Source organism: Gossypium raimondii, chromosome 8 (assembly GCF_025698545.1).
Source record: "Gossypium raimondii isolate GPD5lz chromosome 8, ASM2569854v1, whole genome shotgun sequence".
Taxonomy (NCBI): Eukaryota; Viridiplantae; Streptophyta; class Magnoliopsida; order Malvales; family Malvaceae; genus Gossypium; species Gossypium raimondii.
Window position 1 is genome coordinate 8,504,275 of NC_068572.1, and position 15,775 is coordinate 8,520,049.

The 15,775-nt window shown below is 32.0% G+C and overlaps 2 protein-coding genes across 8 annotated transcripts; one reads left to right on the forward strand and one right to left on the reverse strand.

The window, feature by feature from the left end:
- The first annotated feature begins 1,547 nt into the window (after positions 1-1,547).
- Positions 1,548-6,145, forward strand: LOC105790667 (calmodulin-binding transcription activator 5). 7 transcript variants are annotated; one of them, XM_052634380.1, is made up of 8 exons: positions 1,548-1,989; positions 2,719-2,798; positions 3,190-3,315; positions 3,432-3,547; positions 3,635-3,723; positions 3,841-3,886; positions 4,014-4,119; positions 4,217-4,531. In XM_052634380.1, exons 3-8 carry the CDS (start codon positions 3,306-3,308, stop codon positions 4,390-4,392), a joined length of 543 nt encoding a protein of 180 aa, XP_052490340.1. In that variant the 5' UTR covers positions 1,548-1,989; positions 2,719-2,798; positions 3,190-3,305; the 3' UTR covers positions 4,393-4,531. The 7 variants fall into 7 exon arrangements, 6 of the variants coding, with proteins under 6 accessions (XP_052490340.1, XP_052490337.1, XP_052490338.1 ...); XR_008198522.1 differs by lacking the exon at positions 1,548-1,989 and adding an exon at positions 5,863-6,145 and having other exon boundaries at positions 2,091-2,798; positions 4,217-4,472; XM_052634377.1 differs by lacking the exon at positions 1,548-1,989 and adding an exon at positions 2,091-2,559.
- A 2,978-nt stretch (positions 6,146-9,123) lies between these two features.
- On the reverse strand, positions 9,124-13,692 carry LOC105790665 (transcription factor UNE12). The gene is made up of 6 exons (XM_012618376.2): positions 13,101-13,692; positions 11,743-11,862; positions 10,881-10,946; positions 10,188-10,253; positions 9,912-9,989; positions 9,124-9,829 (listed from the first exon to the last, which is right to left on the reverse strand). Exons 1-6 carry the CDS (start codon positions 13,452-13,454, stop codon positions 9,599-9,601), a joined length of 915 nt encoding a protein of 304 aa, XP_012473830.1. The 5' UTR covers positions 13,455-13,692; the 3' UTR covers positions 9,124-9,598.
- Positions 13,693-15,775: the final 2,083 nt, after the last annotated feature.

Sequence of the window (15,775 nt, forward strand, 5' to 3'; positions counted from 1 at the left end):
TTTTTTTGGAATAAAACTCTACTCATATCACCAAAAAAATATTATTTACTAAAGAGTTTTATCTATTAAGAGTATTTACTTCATTAATAAAATTAATATCTAATATATCCCATACTAGATTTTTTTGGTATAAAAAGTAGTCATCAGGTGACTACTACAGCCTATAAGGAACACTATCTAGCTCGATAAACCCATAACCTCGCTTCCACATACATACCGAGGGGGCTCAACGCATCAATACACTGCTGATGGCTGAACTGACACGATCGGCATGACTATACGCTGGAATAGCTGCTCTTCCCACTATTGAGAATATGTTGAAACTCCAGCCTTAAGAGGTTGCTGCTACTTCATACTTTGCCTCTGTTTTGAGAATTGGACCCTGTTTCGCTTCGGCAACTGCAATTATTTTGGTAAATTTATCTCCCCAATCCCTCTTAACTTTGAAATTAAGCAATTGTTTCCTTTCAAAAAATATTTAAAATTATTTAATCTTTGTCAATTTTGAAAGTGAGCAAACCAAGGCAATTTTGATTGGTATAATAATAACTTTAGCTCTCAAAATTTACACATTCTGTCAAGTTGGTCCTCATTTAACAAATTGCTACTGCAAGATTTATGTAACTATGTAAATGTTGAGGTTGAATTTGTTGAATTTTCTAAAATTAAGGTCAAAATGACAAAAATATGTAAACATCGAAGGCTAAATTTGTTACTATACCAATCAAAATTATGTTCAATTGACGGAAGATATTAATGTTGTCCTTAGTTGTTCACTTTCGAAATTAGTAGGGGTTAAATTACTCTATTTTTTTAAAAGACCAATTTGCTCAATTTCAAAATTGAGAGGGACAGAAAACATTTTTCACCAATTACTTTTTATGTTCTTTTCTAGATTAGTCTCGGGTTTTTTGGTTCGTTGTTTTGCTTGATGAACAATTGTAGGCCGCAGCATTTTGGACTTCTCTATTGAAGCCTTGAAGACAAGTTTACCATTGAAATTTAGAAGTGTTTTTAAAAAAAAATTTATAGTGTTTATCATTATTGTCCACAAATGCTTTTGAAAAGATAAAATGTCAATTTTAGACATAATATTGTAAAATAAAATATTTAACGAGAGGATAAAACGATAATTTTATTGAAAATACTTTTCCAAAAAAACTTTTAACATGACATAAAATCTCAGTTTAAAATTAAAATTTGATTTGAAAAGCTACTTGTTTATTTATTTATTTTTGTTGAGTATGCCTCATATTTCAGTCAAATAAGAGATTACTTGCAAATCAAGTTAAACAAAATATATTTTCTTTCTAGAAGATTTAGTATTTATTAGTATAATATATTTAGCATTTATTAGCATAATTTATTTGACCTACGAATTTAGCCTATAAATAGACTATTTTATAACCTTAGGAAATACACCTATTAGATATTAGAACTCATAACACTTTTGAAGAATTTTGTGTTTATGTTTTGAGGGTTCGTTGTTTTGGGTTCTTTGTTTTTGGGTTTCGGAGTTTAGTTTTTTCTTCATCTTTTGTACTCTTCGTTCTTTTGCCATTATAGTAAAATTATATTTGCTTGTGGTTTTTTATCCTCTTTGGAGAGTTTTTCCACATTAAATTTGTGTTCAATTTCTCAATTTCTTCGCTATTTTTACTTGTTTATTGCTTAATCGAGTCAATATCTAACAAGTGGTATCAGAGCTAATTTAATTTCTACAGATCAGCCCGTTCAAAGATGGCAACAAGGTTTGACATTGAGAAATTATGATGTCACAAATTTTAATTTGTGGAAAGTTCGAATGATGGCAATTCTAGTTCAGACTGAGCTAAAAAATATCGTTACCGAAAAAAAACTCGAGGATCTAGATCAGTCAAAATGGGAAGAGCTTGATGAAAATGCCTTGTCTGCAATCCAGTTGTGCCTCGCTAATAAGGTATTGCAAGAGGTATTGATGGAGAATACCTCATTCGCCTTGTGAAAAAGGTTAGAAACTCTTTATGCGACTAAGGGTCTGTTTGATAGGGGAAAATATTTTCCGGAATTGGTTTTCCACATTTTATGGTGTTTGTTTGTTAGAAAATGAATTCCCATAGGAAAACATTTTACAAACACGGGTAAAATCCAAAGCTTTTTTTTGGAAATTGTCTTACCCATTTCTCTAGCGTAAGACATTTTCCCTTTCTCCTTTCTCTTCTTCAACCTTCTTCAACCTTCTTCTATTATCTCTATCTGCTAAGGCCGGCATACCGCAAAAGATTCAGCCCTTTGCTAAGAGTGGTTCCAGTTGATTTACCTCCCCATTTTCGAGTTTTCTTCTATCCACTCTTTTCTTTTTTTCTCAATTTTCCTATGGTTGAATGGAAGCCTGGAAGGGAAGGAGTGGGAATTGAAATTTTTTAATTTAATCATTAAATTACAAATAATTGACTTCCAATGAATTTTTAATATGAGGTTAAGTCCATTTTGGTCTAATATATAATATTAAAAAAATTTCTTGTTTTCTCTTTTGAACTTCATTTTTAAAGTTCCAAAAGAAGCTTCGTTTTGAAGAAGGTTATATGTTAGACTAAGCTGGGTTTTATTTATTTATTTATTTATTACTGAGTTTTCGTTCTTTTTTCTTCTGTTAATTACGCGTTTAACTTTTTTTAAATTAATTTCGGTTTTTATTTTAATTGTTTAGTTACTTGAGTTTAAAAAAATCGTTTTCAGGCGTTTGATTTTGTCGATGGAGGATGGTGGTTGTGCGAGTCTCGTCGGAGCTGAAATTCATGGATTTCATACATTGCAAGGTATATTATACAGAATTTGTTTTTATTAGTTTTAATCTTTTTTTTTTCTGATTCTATGAATTGATCTTATAACGTGTGTTAGAATTTAATGTGCTGAAAATTGTTTGATCGCTGTAAATGGTCCATAGTATTTACTTGTTAGCTTTTTAGTGAGTAATTTCTTACTCTTTTTGTGGGAGTTTTTGCTCTTTGAAAGCTAGAGAAGTGGTTGATTTTGTTTCAAGCAAATATCAAATTCACATAAAAATTTGCTTGTGAAGTGTTAGTTGAGCTTCAGGGACTGTTAAATTTTGTTCATATCGTGCTTTGGACTGCAATTATGCAAATCTCTCTGTTTTGCTAATTTTTTTTCATTTTATTTTTTAAATTTGTTTCTGTTGGATATGGACAGATTTGGATGTTAAAAACATGTTGGAAGAAGCCAAGTCAAGATGGTTACGCCCAAATGAGATTCATGCTATAGTGTGCAACCATAGATATTTCTCCATTTAAGCGAAGCCAGTGAACATGCCAAAAAGTAACTATAGATAAAAATTAAATTCTGTTTGTTCCCCTCATCTATACGCCCCCACATGAGTGAACACAGAAGAAGTTTACTACTTACTAATGAATATAACTCCCTTGTCATTATAGGTGGTACTATTGTATTGTTTGATCGAAAGATGCTGAGGAACTTTCGAAAAGATGGTTATAATTGGGAAAATAAAAAGGATGGGAAGACTATTAAAGAAGCTCATGAACACTTAAAAGTAGGTTTTTCTTTTCGTATAACTTATATTATATTATTTTGATTTGGCCAAAATGTGATTACAATTGTATTTTATTTCATGAACCAGGTTGGTGATAAAGAAAGGATTCATGTATATTATGCACATGGTGAAGATAACTCAACCTTTGTTCGCAGGTGTTATTGGCTGCTAGATAAGTATGTATGATGTATTTTACATTTAAAGTTAACCTCACCTATCTTGTCCCTACTTGTTCTCTTTTAACCCAAGTTGCATTGTGGTAATCTCTTATCATGATTAACTTCTTGTTTCAGGTCTTTGGAGCAAATGGTTCTTGTTCATTATCGTGAAACAAAGGAGGTTGGTGTTTACTACAAACAAAAAACTTTGAGATACCATTCCCGAATAAAGCAGTCTTTTATGTTTCTTCCTACTCAGAACCAGTTTGTGAATGATGTTTGTGGATTTGTGCTACAAACAATTGCAGGTTTCACTAGCCACACATTCAAATTCAAGTTTGTTAACAGATCAGTCTACTCCTTTGCTTGTTACAAAAGAGTTTGATTCTGGAATTGCTAATACATATTCTGAAGGTGAGAGGAGTCTAGGTGATGTTGAAATTTTCCAGAGATTAATCATGTGAACAAATTCATCATGTTCTCATTAAATGCTATTGTGGAAAGTGAACAGAACCAGGTGAGAGTGTTAATGTTAGAAATCATGAAATGAAGCTTCTTGAGATTAATACACTTGAATGGGATGAGCTTCTGGTGGCAAATGGTGCTAATGATTCGATTGCATCTAGAGGAGGTATTGTATTAGTTTCCAGTATAAGCAGTAACACTTATTTAGTTGCTGAATTGTAGACATATTTTGGTCGTGATAGCAGACAATGTCTTACTTTGACCAACAGAACCAAATGGCAGTAAATGACTTCTCAAATTATGTAAGCAGAACCATTTCATAGCTCTTAAGTTCTTATATATTTTAAATTTGCTTTTGTTAGTTTTTCTTTTCTTTTCTTATCAGGCAACCTGTTAGGGTTGTATGTTGGCTAATAGCTTCTTTGCATGCCTGTAATACTGAAAGACTTTATGCATGTTGTGTAGAAGGCAGAAACTGAAAAGATGGACTTTAAACTAATTTTTAGACCTCCTTGGCATTTATGATTTAGGCTACCCTTTGCTATAAATATGTGTACTTTCTTACATCTGCTTGGGTGTTTTCATTTTCATCCTTATTTTTGTGTGTTCATCTTCTTTTTTTCAATTTAACGATTAATATTGTAGCTTAATAATTGAGTATTATTATAAATAAATCATTGCAATATATGTAAAAACAATTTAAAATATAAAAATTTATTAATATATATTAATATATGTAAAAACAACTTTTCCGGAAAATATGTTCAGGAAATCTGTCAAACAGCAGAAAATATTTTACACAGATTCAATCAAACACCAGAGTTGAATTTTACTGTTTCAATCAAACAGCAGAAAATATTTTACACAGTTTCATAAAGAAATTTTACTGTTTAAATGTTTAATTCGATAAAAAGGACTAAATTGCATAAAGCGTAAAAGTTAAATTCTAATAGCTAAAGGTATTAAATAGCTATAGGGCTTTAAAGTGGAAGTCCTTATATGATTAGCCCATTAGAGTTGATAGTGGATTTTAATGGCTTGGCATTTGTGTAATTTTTAAAGTTTATAAAGGTTAATTAAGTAATTAGGTAATTAAAGTTAATAATAAATAAAACCACATTAAACACCATTTTGTATCATCTTTCTTCAACCGAATTTCACAAAGAAGAAAGCCATTTTTTGTGTTTAACTTTCGGCAATCTTATATCCTTCAATTTGGTATGTATTTTTAATCCGTTTTTAATTATTTTTATGTTTTTGTGATCGTTGCAACTAGTATTAGCTAGCCCGTGTCTTCGATTTCAAAATTGTTAAAGATTTTGATAGTTTCCATTGATGAGCTTGTGTGTTCTTTGATGTTTAATGGTGAAATATGAATATTTGATGTTAGATTTTCATATTTTATAAAGTGATTTTTGATGAAAATGCAAATTAGGGATTAAATTGTGAAAAGATGAAAATTTAGGGTTAAAAGTGTGAATAAATGTGAAGATGGGTTGCTAGGGGCACTATGGTAATTTGGCCAAGCATGGGTCTTGTTGAATTTTATGAATTTTGTGTATTTGTGAAATAGGGACTAAATTGTTAGAAATGTGAAAGTTTAGGTCCAAAGTGCAAATTGGCTTAAATATGTGTTTTTGGACTGAATTGAATGATTATATGATTAAATGAGTTAATTTTGAATACATATAGATCAAGAAAAGAGGAATCCGGAATTAAATCTGGGGAAAAGCAAAATTATCGAGTAATCGATCCGATTCGTCAATTTCGAGTACGAGGTAAGTTCATAAGTAAATAAATGTTTTTGAATTAAAATGTATATGTTTTATACATTGCCGAATTTGATTCGTATATAGATATACATTGCCAAATTTGATTTGTATATGGTTATACATTGCCGAATTTGATTTGTATATGGATATTCATTGCTGATTTTGATTTGTATATAGATATACATTGCCAAATTTGATCCGTATATGGATATATATTGTCGAATTGATTTGAGCATTGGATGGCTAGTTTCGTGCATGAATTGATTTAATTACGAAGTCGAAAGCTCCGAATGAACCTTAGTAAATGTATTGGATATTGATGTTATGATATTAGGACTTCCGAGGTGTGATTTCATGTAAAACCATGTCTGGGACATTGGCATCGTATATGATTCGTATAAGACCCTGTCTGGGACAGTGGCATTGATATTCGTTAACATGTAAGACCATGTCCGGGATATGGCATTATACGAGTTTTATATGATTTCCATATGATCTTAACAATTCCGAATTTGAATTTGAGTTGAAAGGTTCAGGTATGTGTGAAGTTATATGTTCATGCAATATTAAGGTAAGTTTAGTACTTAATGTGATATTATGCAATTATATGAGTTAGTTAAATGTTTATGTGTTAGAGATTTATTTGAATTCGACCTAGTTGAATTGAATTATAAATATCATTGAGATGATTAAGAAAGAGGTTAGTACGAGACAATACAGGTACGTACAGAACTTATTCGAGTATTTAATAGAGAAAGATAATGAAATGGCATTTGATCATGTTTTAAGACATGAGAAAGGTTTTTTGTAATTGTATATATGGTGATGTTATGTACAATTAGTTGAATTGTATGTATTTGATGTATTGAATTATTCACTGACGAGCTTACTAAGCTCGGGTCCAAAAGTCGTCGAGAACATCATCACGCTATCGGACATCTAAATTGGTACTTTTGAATTGTATATATATATGGTATATGGCATGTATAGGCTAGTGTCATCTTGGTATGTTTTGAGTTATGATATTAGCCATGAGATTTGGCTTTTAAAGGTTGGTGTATATTTGGCCATATGAATTGGTTGTTTAAGTGTTGAGAAAATGCATGTTTGAACTTAAGATGAATTGATGGTTATAATAAGCTAAATTGATATACTTTTGAGTTAGTTTGGTACTAAAATTGAAATGAAATGAACGAAGTTTATTAGTTAACTTTTATATAGTATTATGAATGTTGTTGATCAATTTGATAAGTAAATGTTTTAGGTATGATTTAAATATGTTTGAATGTGAAAATGGGTTGGTTTTCATATTGATTGTAAATTGGTTGCAGTTGAGATTGCAGGGAAGGTTAGATATTTATAAAGGGGTTATATTGAGTTCGCAAAAAAAAATTTCCCGAGTTTCCGAATTAGTCCCGAATCACTCCTAACTCGTATTATGGACCTCGAGGATTTATCTAAGGGACTTTAAGATTATTTTATATTATATTTGATAATTATTTGTATATTAATTGTAAATTGTCTGATAGGTCTAGTAATGCTCCATAACCTTGTTCCGATGACGGACACGGGTTAGGGGTATTACAACAAGGCAGATAGGTAAGCTTCCGTTTTGGTAGCATCAAAGAAGCGAGACAAAATGTGTCACTATTGTAAGAAGTTAGGTCACGTCAAAGCAAATTGTTATAAACTACGAAATAAAAGGGTTGCTAAGAGTAACGAGGAAGATGTAGTTAGTGTTAATTTGGCTGACGAAAGCAGTGATTATTTCTTGTTAGTGTCAACGAGTAAAAGCTCCGAGCTTACGTCCGAATGGATCCTAGATTTGAGATGTTCTTTCTACATGTGTCCCAATAGAGAATGATTCTCCACAAATAGTTCTGTTGAAGGTGGAGTTGTGCGCATGGGAAACGATTCATCCAGTAAGGTAATTGTTATTGGTACTATTAAAATTAGGATGCACGATGGGATGATTAGGACACTTTCAGATGTTAGGTATGTACCTGATTTACGAAAGAATCTCATCTCTTTAAGTATTTTAAACTTGAAAGGTTGCAAAATCAATATCGAGTCGAGCGGCATTAAAGTGTCTCGTGGGGCTATTGTTTTGTTAAAAGGTAAAATGATCGGCAGTCTTTATATTCTAAAAGGCTCTACAGTGGCTAGTGAAATCGAACGTCCCTCATCCGTTATGGAGTTGAAGTCAACTTGTTTAGAGCGGAGGCAACTTGGTCATAGCAGGGAAAAAGGTATGACTATTTCGTTGAAAAGAGGTTCTCTTTTGGATGCAGGTTTTGAAAAGTTAGGGCATTGTGTTTGTGAAAATTAGACCTGAGTTAGTTTTGATTTAGCAATGCACAAGTTGAAGGCTAGAAGTCTTCCAGCTTCTAAGCACAAGTTTGACTCAATTAATTTCCTGCATAGTTCAAGATAGGCCCGTGGCGGGCTTTGACAAAGATGGCGTTGTGAAAATACGAGTCAATGTAAAGATTTGTTCAATATGTCTCATATTTCAGTCAAATAAGAAATTGCTTGCAAGTCAAGTTAAACAAAATATATTTTCTTTCTAGAAGATTTAGTATTTATTAATATAATATATTTAGCATTTATTAACATAATTTATTTGACCTACAAATTTAGCCTATAAATAAACTCTTTTACTTAATTTTGTGTTTATGTTTTAAAAATTCTTTATTTTTAGGTTTCAAGGTTTAGTTTTATATCTATTTTTGGACTTTTCGTTATTTTGCCATTATATTTAAATTATCTTTGCTCGTGATTAAATTTATGTGTTTAATTTCTCAATTTATTTTACTAGTTTTATTTTTTTCGTTGCTTAATTAGGTGAATCTCCAACAATATTAATCATAATTTAAATTGAAAAATATTTTTCAACCTCAATCATCGTTCATACTAGTATTGATTTCATGTTGCCAAAAAAGAAAATGTGAAACCCAGCCCTAAGCCCTCAGCCACCTGCCCATTATCTTTCTCCTCATTGTCAAAATGACTTAAATATCCAATAAATGAGTCAGTAAGGTTAGAAAGTCAAGTTACCCGACGAAATATAACTCACGCTCCCCCACTAAAAATTATAAACAAGCACACTATCAAGTATGAGTTGGACTATGTATAGCAACAAGCATTTTAGAAACATATATATATTGTTATTATAACAATATAATATCAATTCTTCTACTTTTGCATTCGATTTTATCTTCAAAATACATTGTTACAATAACAATATTATACTCTGGATCATCTCTATCCTTTTTTTTTTCTTTGCAGGTCCCACAATCCACTAACCACAAAATCAGAGCCCCACTACAAAAGTGCTCCCATCATTGTCCACTATCCCCCTTTTGATACAAAAAAGAAGAGCATATCAAGTGAAATTTGACAATTCTTCCCCTTTACTCGAACTTGTCGAGACATCAATTGCCTGTCTCTGATTTTTTTAAGGCATTGACATCAAACCCTGTTTTGAAAAATCGAAAAAGAGCTGGAAAGGAAGGCAAAAAGCAAGAGCTATGGCATCTGACTTTGATGGCATTTTCAAGCCAGAGAGGGAGGGAGTGGGTGTGTTAGAATAGGACAAATAAAAGGCGGGATGAAGGATGGACTGTGGGATGCCTACCCTTTTTTTCCCCTCAGGTCTATGCAGGAGGAATTGTTTCTGGCTTAACAACAGAGGAGGTATCTGGTACCTGTGTGTGGTAAATTGCAGTGGCTAGTGAGATAGGCATAATGCAAAGAGACTTTGATTGGAGGAATTGCATGGCAGCTCCAACGTTTTCTTCCATCAGCTTAGCTACCTGTTGCTCTGTGCCATCATTTGACCACTTCTCCCATGCTGGCTGGCTTCTTCCACCCTCACCGCTTTCATACTGATGGAAGCTCAATTTGTATTAATGAATAGAATATTGAATATAAAAATGTGCAACATATGCATGATTACTTATTTATTACCTCTACTGATGATAGTGGAATGTCTGTTACAAGCGGTGCCACTGCACCAGCTCCGCCCAACCTACTCATGCTCAAAACCTGTTAAATAATCAAATTCATTATTAGGGGAGAATATATCAAATGAAACAATCGTATATTATCTCCTTAAAAGCAACATGCCCTGAATATATTGACAGGAAACTATAGAGAGATTGCATACTGGTTTGATAAACATGAGCAGCACCACGATTTGCAGTGAAATATGAAAATCAAACAGTTGAACAGAGTTAATGATACCTTAACTTGGAGCCTCAGGAACTTGACATAATCTACAATTTCATCAAGCATGACTGCCCTATCAGTCTGCAAACAGAAATGTATGTCAGTACAAAATGAAGTTACATGCATCATACATGGTTAAACTTTCTCATGGTTTACACCCCAAGACAGACAAATCTACCATAAAGTCACCCATGTCTCAATGAGACCCCTATAACAATAATCAATTGAGCTTAGCTAGGTTAAACAACAATAGTCTACTATAATCAATAATCAATTGAGCTTAGCTAGGTTAAACAACAATAGTCTACTATAACATTATTAAGTTAATAGCTGAGGATTTAGGACATCAATCCATTCAATATATGCACGCTATTTAACAGACAATAAAGTTAGCTTGGGATTAAGGAAGCATACAAACCCTCAGACAATGATAGTGTAAACTAATTTTTCAGCCTTCACGTTTAAAGGTTAGTCATAAAACTATTGCAACGTTGGACAACAAGATTGTGCAGATCAGCGATTAGGGGCTGATAAGATAAGTGACAAATGGCATAAATAGATCCCTGCTGTCAGTAGGAGCGAGCTCCTTGCAATGCTAGTTTAAAGAATAACCAGTTAATAGTAATATCTGACCATTCCAGAAAAACATACTGGAATATGCAAGTCATTTCACAACTGAACTTACGAAGTGATAAAAAAAGGACTCACCTTGTTGACACTAGGAACAAGTTCCTGCAATGCCCTGATTCTTTCAGTAATTCTCTCCCTGCGCAACTGTAGCAAAGGAGAAAATTGAATGACTCAGAATGTTAACACAGTTGCAACATAGTTCAACAGCTACTCCCTTTATCCTACTCTTCACAACAACAACCAAACTCACCCACCCATCTTCCTTTTCATCTATGTTTTCTCTTTTCCCCTCTTCTCTTTTTTTTGGGATTTACAACTTTTGACTTTTATCTTTATTATCTTCTCTTTTTTCTTTTTGGATTTCTAGCATCTAGCCGAAAAACAATATTTGACGGAAAAAATTAATTGAAACCAGCATTGAGCAACCTCTGCTGTGAAGTGTCCACATTATTATTTGTCATGTTTGACACAGATCCTATACTGTGTTGAGGATTGTGTCATGCCGACACAGATACTCCTCCACTTTTGAAGGGTCCAAGTATCAGAGAGGTGGCAACCAAGTGCAGCTTTATGAGCTGCTAGATCCCCTCCTAAAAGATGATTACATGGGGTCTATATGTTTTCGTATTTCTATATATTCTTGCCTTTTCTAGATATGCACAAGAGGCAGTATAGTATTTTTTAACTTATTATAGTCCATAGCTCTTTTTGAAAGGAAAAAAAAAAAGATTTTTCTCAATTAGATGACGATCTACATTGCACGAACCAGTCACAATCAACTCAGTTTATCAGATTTCTATCTTTTCAAATTTTTCCTTGCTAAGAAACTTACTCATGCCTTTTGACTCTAGACCAGAAACACAAATCTGGATTACTGACATTCAATAAATTAAACCTATTCCCATGTTTGGCATGGTTATTTATAATAAATTAAGGGTACCCGTTCAGCAATGCTGTGAGGATCCGTGGCCTGTCCTCGTCTAGCGCGCACCCTTGGACGCATTGTCGGTGGATGTGGTGCTGCAGAAACAGTTGCTTGCATAGGTTGGCCATGGAAAACCTGGAAAGTTATATAAGTCACATCATCAATGATGCAAATTTATAGATAAGATAGAACTAACATCAATACCATTTTCTTTCCCGCCAACCCATAACAAGGAAAGAACGGTGAATGGAGAAAAATCACTTAGTCCATAATTGTTTCGATTTTATATAAAAGCAAGTTTTTGGAATCAAAGCATACAGCAATGGACAAACAACAGAAATCTTGCCAGATTTGGACTTTTAGAGTCTTAAACTTTTGCAGAACACTTCCCATACAATTTGTTGAATAACCTGACGGCATAAATAACCAAATACAAAAGCAATTACTCAAGTTGATAGAATGTCTTGACCACGGCTGAGACAGTGATACTTTAAAAACTATAGTAAATCAACAAATGAGAACACAGATCCATCTTTCTTCTGTCATAATTTTAACTTTCATACATATTTTATGATAATACCAAGAGAATGTTCTGAAATTTGACATCTTCCACCAATAACTCGACTCATATGATGTTGACAATTTTTGGAAGCTATGAACATGAAACCTACTAGACATTAAACCAGTTTCTCCTGGTAGATGGGGCCATTAAACAAAGACCGGTTTACTTAACTACAAATCAAGGAATCAACTACTAGTAATTTTACAGAAGATTTTATAGATTTTTATTTCACTACTATGACCCTAGCTTTCAAGTTCCAAATACATGCCCTTTAATTCTTGAAAAAAAAATTAACTTGTGAAGCACAACTCTTGTTTAATTTTGGATTCAGGTTTACAGCAAATCAGCAGTTGAATGGTCTTCAATGATTGAATAATCTTACTCTGCCAGTTAGTTTATGACTTAAGCAACTCTAAGACATTGATGTACTGTATCCTTTGTCAAATATCAAAACTTGGCATCCCACAATAGTAACTCCCACCAAACCCTGTCATGTTTTCCCTTGTCTTCTCTGCTATCAGACAGAAACAGGCATGGGATGGTAACATGATAAAAGATCAAACAGACAAATATGCTGTCACCCCAAGTTTGACAATCTAAAACTTAAAATAATCCAAAAAGGACAAATGAACATACTCCATTTACAGAGGAGAAAATTGACAATTATTAAAGATAATTATATTTAGTTATCAGCACCATAAAACCTAGCTTCTAAGTCAAGCTCCTGAAAGGAAATTCATATATAAAAAGGGGGAAAAAACTTTTAGAGGGAAAAAGAATTTTTTAAGTGATAAAGTACTATTTTTCTTACATTTTTTACAGAAGAAGCCCGGTCATCAACGACCCCGTTCCGAAACCGCTTCCCACTACCGGAAGCTTCCTCGGGTTTCAAAAACCCGCCTTGCCCTTGCTCCAAGCTCAAGCCCAAGGGGAAAACCTGCCCATGAAACGCACCGCCTCCACCGCCGCCGATTCCGCCGATATGAGCGGCGCCATCACCGGAGCTGAGCTGCAAAAACATTGGAGCTCCAGCTCCAGGAGCGGTTGCAGCCAATCCAGCGTCGGATCCAGCTAAGCCCGTTTCAGAGGGCGCAAAGTTAGGGAGGCCGAGGATTTGCTCGAGGAAATCATCGGCGGCGGGGGCCTCGTTGGTGTTATTAGCCATGAGAAAGCCGAAAAAAAGATAGCAGCGGAAAGTGAGTCCAAGTAGCGGCGTTAGAGACTAACCAAAGAGCATCTACATGCAAAGGAAATGGTGAAACTGAATTGAACCAAAAAAAATATAATATAAAAGCAAAATAGAAAGTTTGGAGTTTTGGCTTTCCTCTTCCTTTTTTTCTTCAGCTCTGGGAGAGAATCAGAAAAAGACAAATATATACAAAGAAAAAGAGGGAAGGAAAAAGGAGAGTGCTTTTATATTATTTTTCTTTTCCTCTCTTTGAATCGTGGTTAAAAGCATAACGCTTTCTGTAATAGGGCTTCGAGTTTCACCCAAATTACGTGGCAACCCTTTTTCCTCTCTCTGGTAAATCAAAGACTTTAACTGAGATTGGATAGACGTGCGACATATTTAACTTATTTTTTTTGTCTCACGCTATAGTATCGTTATGGTATTTAATTTCACTATCACTGCTGCTTTTACACTAAATACAGGTAAACTATCGCTCATCCAAACTTACCCTACATAACATATCATGATGTCTTGTTTGAATTTTGAATTTTGAATTTTTTTATCATTCTAAGATTTTAAAATAAAAAATGTCTTTAAAATATTTTATATTTTAAATATTAATATAAATAAAATATTAAAAATTAAAACAATTTTATGAACGAAATTCTTGAAAAATAAAAGAAATTTAATTTTAGTTTATTTATCTATTAGCACAATTTTATCCAATGTAGAACTATTTATTGTATCACCAAAAAGGGTGTAGTTTTTGTTTTTTAACTTTAAATAGTATCCATCATGGGATTTAAAATTAGATAAAATTGGTGGTTTTAAAATTAATTCAACAATCGATTTGTAGTATATTTATTGGAATAGAGTGGTTTTGAAGAGAGAGAGAAAACATATCACGCGTTTTCATCCTATGGTCAAATTCTCCAACGATCGAATTTTCAATGTCCATAAAAAAACAGTTAATTTTATTTCTATATAAACCCAAATCTTTGCCTTTTTTCTAGCTAAAACAATTAATAAATTAAACTCTTAAATTACTTTGCATATAAATATTTTAAATACATCATTTAAAAATAATAATTGAAATAATCAATAAAATAATATCTACTTATTTCTTGGATCCTAGATCAGCTTCTAACATATTAAATATCATAAAATCATTCCCTTTAAGATATTATTCTAGAAACTAAAAAAATTAAAGCAAAAATATTATAAACACTAATAAGAATATTAATCATTAAATTTGTATAATTATTATTATTAAAATTATAAAAGAATTTCAATTTAACTAAATTAATTTTAAACCATAATCAGTTTTAAATTATTTAATAAATTTCATTTATTCATTTTTATTACCATTATCAAATTCTCAACAAAATTTTATATATAAATAAAAATAAAAATAAATGTTACATTTAATAATAATATTGTTATTACACTTTGCTTACACTTATAGAACTAAAAAATCATTAATTAAATTCTTGAAAATATTATAATTTTGAAAATAAAATTAACTTTAAATATATAAATGATACTCAATTAGAATATCAAATTCCTTTTGTATGAGTAAATCATATTTTATTAATGAATTTAAATATCTAAAATGTTTGATTTAGTCCAAATAAATTTGGTAATCATTCTTTGATTCATATAAATTATGAATCAAATATTTGAATATTGACCTTATCATGACTCTATATACATTTGTATAAAGAAAAATATATAATCTCTCAATATAAATTAATTTACATTACGGTCTCTTTGCTCTTGCTAAATTTGGGATTCAGTCACTATATTTTAAGTTGACAAAATTTTGTCGCTTTATTTTTATAATATCATTAGTTAGTACAAATAATTAACTATTCGATTAAAATGCTTCATAGATTTTTTTCCTTAAAATCACAAATTCTAACTCATCATGTTGAAATATATAATTTTGTGTTGGAATGGTATTTTAAGTGAAATTCACTTTAGCATTCTAACTGAAGTAGTTCTTGATATTAACTATTTGAACCGACAAATGATATTATAAAAGTAAGATAATTAAGTTATGTCGATTAAAATATAAGGACTAAATCTCAAATTTAAACATGATAGAGGCACAAAACTGAAAGTCGACCATTACCTTATAAAGAGTAAAATTATTCGGCTAGCAAATTAATGACATTATAAAAGTGAAGCGATCAAACTAAATTAAATTAAAGTGTAAGGACTAAATTTTAAATTTTAACATAATAGAACCACCAAAACTGAAAATAAACCATACGTTGAAATGACAAAAACAAGGACAGCTGTCGCTGCCAATA

Coding starts and splice junctions, on each gene's coding strand:
- LOC105790667 (XM_052634380.1), top strand. Junction 3,548..3,634: donor AAGCTCATGAACACTTAAAA/GTAGGTTTTTCT, acceptor TTCATGAACCAG/GTTGGTGATAAAGAAAGGAT. Junction 4,120..4,216: donor TGCTAATACATATTCTGAAG/GTGAGAGGAGTC, acceptor GAAAGTGAACAG/AACCAGGTGAGAGTGTTAAT.
- LOC105790665 (XM_012618376.2), bottom strand. CDS start 13,454: ATGGCTAATAACACCAACGAGGCCCCCGCCGCCGATGATTTCCTCGAG. Junction 11,863..13,100: donor GGGCTTCTTCTGTAAAAAAT/GTAAGAAAAATA, acceptor ATAACTTTCCAG/GTTTTCCATGGCCAACCTAT. Junction 10,254..10,880: donor TTGTTCCTAGTGTCAACAAG/GTGAGTCCTTTT, acceptor TTCTGTTTGCAG/ACTGATAGGGCAGTCATGCT.